The sequence below is a fragment of the Perissodus microlepis genome, chromosome 1, assembly GCF_051167445.1.
Source record: "Perissodus microlepis isolate ML-2025 ecotype Zambia chromosome 1, ASM5116744v1, whole genome shotgun sequence".
Classification (NCBI taxonomy): Eukaryota; Metazoa; Chordata; class Actinopteri; order Cichliformes; family Cichlidae; genus Perissodus; species Perissodus microlepis.
Window position 1 is genome coordinate 10,470,500 of NC_140461.1, and position 6,000 is coordinate 10,476,499.

The 6,000-nt window shown below is 38.2% G+C and overlaps 1 protein-coding gene across 12 annotated transcripts in view; it reads right to left on the reverse strand.

The window, feature by feature from the left end:
• celf6 (CUGBP Elav-like family member 6) overlaps window positions 1-5,538 on the reverse strand; it is a 158,407-nt gene extending 152,869 nt beyond the window's left edge. For 8 of the 12 annotated variants that reach the window (XR_014800309.1, XM_084929573.1, XM_084929565.1 and 5 more), the window contains exon 1: window positions 5,179-5,537. Coding sequence is in view for 11 of the 12 variants with exons in the window: in XM_084929573.1 (XP_084785699.1) it covers window positions 5,179-5,428 (250 nt within the window). In the remaining variant the exon portion in view is untranslated. Of the gene's footprint in view, window positions 1-5,178 lie in introns of all 12 variants that reach the window. The other 4 variants (XM_084929549.1, XM_084929557.1, XM_084929532.1 and 1 more) reach the window with 2 other exon arrangements.
• Window positions 5,539-6,000: the final 462 nt, after the last annotated feature.

Consider the following 6,000-nt stretch of genomic DNA (forward strand, 5'->3'; position numbering starts at 1 on the left):
ACTCTAGGAGTATTGTGCAATTAGATATTACTGCCCCATTGTAGTTTACTTTTGGTTATTTCAACGCCTAAAAAGCTTTTTTATGTCAATTTGGCAAGCTATTTATAGCCAATTTCACTGCATGGACCTACCGAGGAGAGGAAAATGGATGAGGATATTTAACAACTCTTTGTATCTCTTCTTCCTGGCTGTGTGGTGCACCTCAGAGTCTCTCCTCTCAGCATCAGAGACGGATTGATAAATAACGCTACTCAAGCAAAAGATTTGCCCCCCACTAACATTCAGCATGTCTGAACAATGCATGCATTCTGGCACTGACACTAAGTATTATGATAATGTAGTGCTCAGCGAAATGATGGATGTTAAACAGCACGACCTGGCTGCACTACACACTGGCAATCACCATGCCCGCAAATAGTGTCAAGTCATCCCACGCACTGTATACAGCTCCCTGACGACACACAAACTATCAAATCGGCATTAAAGGCAACAGTCTCTAGCAGCTGTAAGGCTGGATATAATTATCTGTTAGGAGATGAAAAAAAATGTTCTCTGAACAGACTAACCATTCGGTTACACTCCTCTACCCAACTGTACAGGAAATCACAAAACTACCAGGATATTTAAGTCCCTGGAGATACCCTAAACGCTCAAAGTAAGAAAGCACATAACATCTGTTCAAGTTGTTGCAGTGCAATCCACATGAATTAGTCATGAGCTAATCTGACATATTTTGATCAGTTCTTAAATCCATAATTATGGTGCAATTTTTTTGTCATGGGCCTCGAGCTGTGAAAAAAGGCAGTGCTGCAAATCATCCATTAGGCATGTTTTACTGATTGACGCCAACAGTTATATGCATCATATATCTGTAACAAGTCAAATCTTTCTCACCCACGAATTAGACATGAAGAGGAATTTCAAACTAAAAGTCAAATTAAATGTATTGCATATTGCAAAAATAATAATAATGTTTTCAGGTATCATGGAGGCAGAGTTTTTATAACATCCTCTGGTTCTCTGATACCGTGCTGTGAAAAATGTTTATGTTGTGGGGAAAAAAGAAAGTTGATTGAATTTCTGATGATGTTACAATATTGAGAGCCTTCCGGGCCTCTGACATAAAAGACTGCCAATATACATTGGCATGTTGTGCATTGTTGTGAACAAAGCCTGTAAGCTGCTTTATAAACCCCTGTGTAATATGCACGCAGCTGCCTTATTAGGCACAAGTAGGTGTTGCTTCAACTTTATAATACTTCTTGCAGTTTAAGTTTGTTGTTGTTAAACTGTATTTAATTCAATAAAAAAAGCGTTTGTTTGTTTTAATTTAGCTTAGCTGCACAGATTGAAACAGGGTGGTCAAAATAATATCAACATGTCTCCGCATTAAATAAATAAAGGAATTGTTGAATTATTAAATTAAATTCAATGCCCCAACTGCAGTCTTCAAAATGAACACAAAACAAAAATTGAATATTGAAACTATGCAGATAAAACTGTTGCATGAGTATTGTATTATGTCACATTAGCCTAAGCTCGATGTTCTCTAAAGTGGTAACTGAGTGCACATACTGTGCACTAAAGATTACAGCAAAATATTATATTGTATAGAGCCAAGTAAACGACTCAAGCTACAGCGTTGACAATGGTTACACAGCAACAACACTTATCTATATTGATTAATACCATCTATATCAGCAGACAATCAACAGGCATAAATAAAACTATCTATTGTGGACTGTAGTAGATAAAGATTACCTCAGGGATTTCTACTGGATAGCAGTGAGTCTGGGATTCATGTGAGTCTAACATCTACCAATTATTTCTCAAATGACATCCCAGATGAGTCCATACTTATAAAACTTACATACTAGACGTATTTTGGCCAGTCAGTGTTTTGGACAAATACGTTATATTACAGAATTTGCACTGCTAGACCACCAAACTGCATTGCACTGTTTAGAGACCTTCATTAAACCTGCATTTATTTATTTAGTTACTTATTTATCCGACACTGTCAGCAGTGAAAAACAAACCTGTGAACAGGATAAGACATATTATTTGACTTTAAGTTGATTTGAGACTCTTGGTATCACTTGATAACAGTTTTGTTGGTTTGTTTGTTTTGTTTTGTTTATAGATCTATGCAGCAGACTAAGAGCATTAGCTTTCATTTGATCTTATTTTTCTCTGAGGCTGATAAATGGGAACTTATTAGCGTTGCATTTTCAAAATGATTCTACTTTAAAAAAAACGTTAAAAAAAAAACAAAAAAAAAACTGCCCACTTCAGTCAAAATCAACATGAGGACAACAGCAACAGTGATGCAAAACAGTAAATTTGAAACCCCCCCCCAAAAATAAAAGAGTCAATCCTAAAATCTTTTACAGGGATCCACAGAGCTTACCAGAGCTGTAGAATAAGGTGATTATTCTTTGTGCATGTATTACTCCTTGCATGACTCCTAACTTGTTTTAAATGTTTTAAATACAGAAAAGATCAACTAGACATACTGTACAACAGTACATATAAAATATATAATATCAATGTGATGGTGTTTGGATCAATCGCATGTCACCTTTTATTTTGGCAGGTAAAAAATGGAATAATTGCAGTAAGACTGTTTTTCTTTCTTTCTATAATTTTAATTTCAAATTCTTTTTTGTTGTTGTTGTTGTTTTGTTTTGTTTTTTAACCTATTTTTTTATTTGATACATAACAATTAATTTATAATTCAATTCATTTAAAACATGGAACTTAATTTATGACAGACTTAAGTTAAACATGTCTTGTTCACTGTGTTGTTTATAGGACACTTTGTCTTGGAAAACTTGTAGCCCTTCTTTCAAAGTTAAGTAATTCATTTTACCTTCGGTTCCCCTACAAAAGCTTCCAGTGTCAGAATGATCAGTCTGTTTGTAGTTTACTCTTTTCTCCTTGAGTGACACAACTGATTTTACACTATATCTACTTTGTTTTGTTAATGTCACTAATCCCATTTTCTCACTCTTGTACTTTCTTGCTTCAGTCTAGAGATGTCACACATTGGCATAGCAGGGCACATGAGCATGGTTTAGATGAGTGGCCAATAAGAAAAACTCATCCATATAATGCATTGGTAAAATCTTATTAAAAGCGCACGCCTGTGCTCCCAAAGTGACTTTGAATGTCACGCGGGATGAAGTGGGCATAATGCGAACATCAGAGTGGCCTTGGTGGAGGATGATTTGAACAGGCATACAGCTTTGGAACAGGATTATCCTTCCCGAGGCAACTATCCTCCAGAGTGTTGACATTCAGGGATGGATGAGGACAGGCGTAAACAACACGGATATCAGAAATATTGTTTTAATCGATCATCAGGCTCCAAAGAGGAAAAACAGAAAGACAAGAAGCAGGTTGACCACCAGCAGCTGATGGCTGGAGAAACAGGTGGTGCATGGAGATCCTCAGGGCTGCACACACAAGAAAGTAATGGTGAGCCTTCGCTCATTTCTCCCACTAGAGCGCCTGACTAGTCTAATCAATAAGATCATGAACTACTGCCACTGAATTACATATCATACATAATTTGCCCGCCTGGTGAATTATTTTTTGAGAGTGAATTGCATGTGAATTCAGCACCAGTGGTGAATATGTGAATGTGTGTTATTTGCTGTGTGCTGTCTCAGTGCAAGTGTCTGTCTGTGTGCACACGTGCATGTGTGTGCGCATCTGTGTATGAGAAAGAGATAATTAAAGCATAATCGAAAACTAATATATATATATATATATATATATATATATATATATATATATATATATATATATATACATATAGATAGATAGATAGATAGATAGATAGATAGATAGATAGATAGATAGATAGATAGATAGATAGATAGATTGTTTCTCAATACAGTGCTCTTTAACTTAAAGATAAACTGATTTCTGGTTATATTTATATAAGTAATACTAATCTGAAATACTACCAAATAAACTTAATAAGTACGTAATATGAACAATAATAACAATAATAGTAATAGTAGTAGCAGTAGTGCAAGTAGTCTCACAATAAAGATAAAAAGTTATACATTTTTTATTGTAGCTTCTTAAATAGATTACTAACTGAGAAAATAATGTATAATAAAAGACTTTAAATATATGATAATGATCAAAATTAAAATTTTAATAAAATGTTTTGAAATTGTTGCAATCACATTAAGTTAATGACAAAATTTTATAGCAACAGTACAGGAAGCAATAAGTTGAACAAGACTTAAACTTTGAATTGTGGACTTAAAAAAGAAGAAAAAAATAATTTAAGCTTGTCTAGAAATACAAAGCCAAATTGCACACTGGCATTCATTACTATCACTGTAATTAGAACCGATCGATCCGTGATTATCCGTTACGTGTCTGACTAATTACTAAGTGTACACAGATCCCGCTCGTTTTGGACAATAAGGGTTCGGGGGTGAAAAGAGCAAGCGAGAATGCAATGTGTGCTGGAGCCGAGCCTCTACTATCATCCTGCTTTGTACTTCCTGACTGCAACCCGCCCACGAAGCTCCGTTACAATACAGTTGCCATGTAAGTAGTATTTTCCACAGCTAATGACGTCCGAAAAGTAGAAAACATATCAGCCCGCTGAAAGGTCAAATCAGCTTGTCAGCACCACGTTAATCGCCGATTTTGATTGTCTTGTAATGGCTTACATTTTCAGCTTTCCAGAAAGTATTTACTTCTCGCTGATAATATACAGCAAATGTGATGGATTTTTTAAAATGGAATTTATGCGCCTGCACAGCTGCCTGTCCCGTGTCCCGCCCCCTTAACTGGCCTTAACGGGGATGCTGAGCACATGATAGTAAATGTAAACACACAAAGGCATTTTCAGCTGTAGTATTCACGTGGATTGTCTGGTAGCGGTAACAATTAACCCTGCACTTCCAAGCCGTTCACTTCCACGTGTTCCCCCTCTCACGCCTCAGACGTATTTGAGTGTGTGCCTCTGCGTGTGCGTGTGTGCTTTCGAAGCCACTACGGGGCTCCCACACTGTCCCAAACATCTGCAAATTAACACACTTTTCATGCCCTCTGCCCCAGAACTGAGCCGGGACGTTCTTTGTCACTACTTTGCGTAAATCTTTTCTCAATCCCTAAAGCATCATAAAAGTAGTCAAAACAACCAACCTTTATGCATTCCCGTAAACCTGTCTTTCAGAACAGTGAGTTCGTATATCTTTCCGAATTCCTCAAACAGGGGTTTCAGGTCTTTTTCCTCCAGGTTTCTGGGAATCTGCCCGATGAAAAGCTTGATGGCGTCGTGGTCCTTCATTGGAATGGTGTTCTGGCCGATGGTAAGCCCGTTCATCCTGCCGGCGCTGTTCGTGGTGCTGAATCCATTCTCTTGCTGCACTCCGTTTGCAGTGACTGTAGCCATCTTTCCTCAATGGGCCGGCGGGCTGCTCTCTCTCTCTCTCTCTCTCTCTCTCTCGCTCTCTCTCTCTCTCGCCTTCTCCCTCTCTCTGTGTAGTCAACTGCACATTGCACACTCCCCCCCTCCGTTATATCTTCCTGTCTCCCCACTCCTCCTCCGGTTCTCCCTCCCTACCCTCTCCTGTCCTTCCTTTACAGGCTAAGCCGCTTTGTTTGGAATCAGTATTATTTATTTATTTATTTTTATTATTCTTTATGTGTTTTTATTTTTTCCGCCACCCCCCCCCCCCCCCACACACACACACACACACCATCACCACCGCCACCCCCAAGCTGCCACTCTTTCCCGTGACGTCAGTTCGTACTCTTATGAATACACCACGCCCACCATCTGATTTGCATAATGAGTTCGACCAAGGCGAATGGGAGAGCAGGTTGACTAAGGACCCCACAGGGCAGAGTAAGAACTCAAACATTTGGGTGAGTGTAAAGGTTGGGACATTTAAATGATGCAAATTCAACATTAGTGCTTCTTCCCCAGCTTATCTGCGGTGGTTTAAGTTTGTCTCAGAGAGC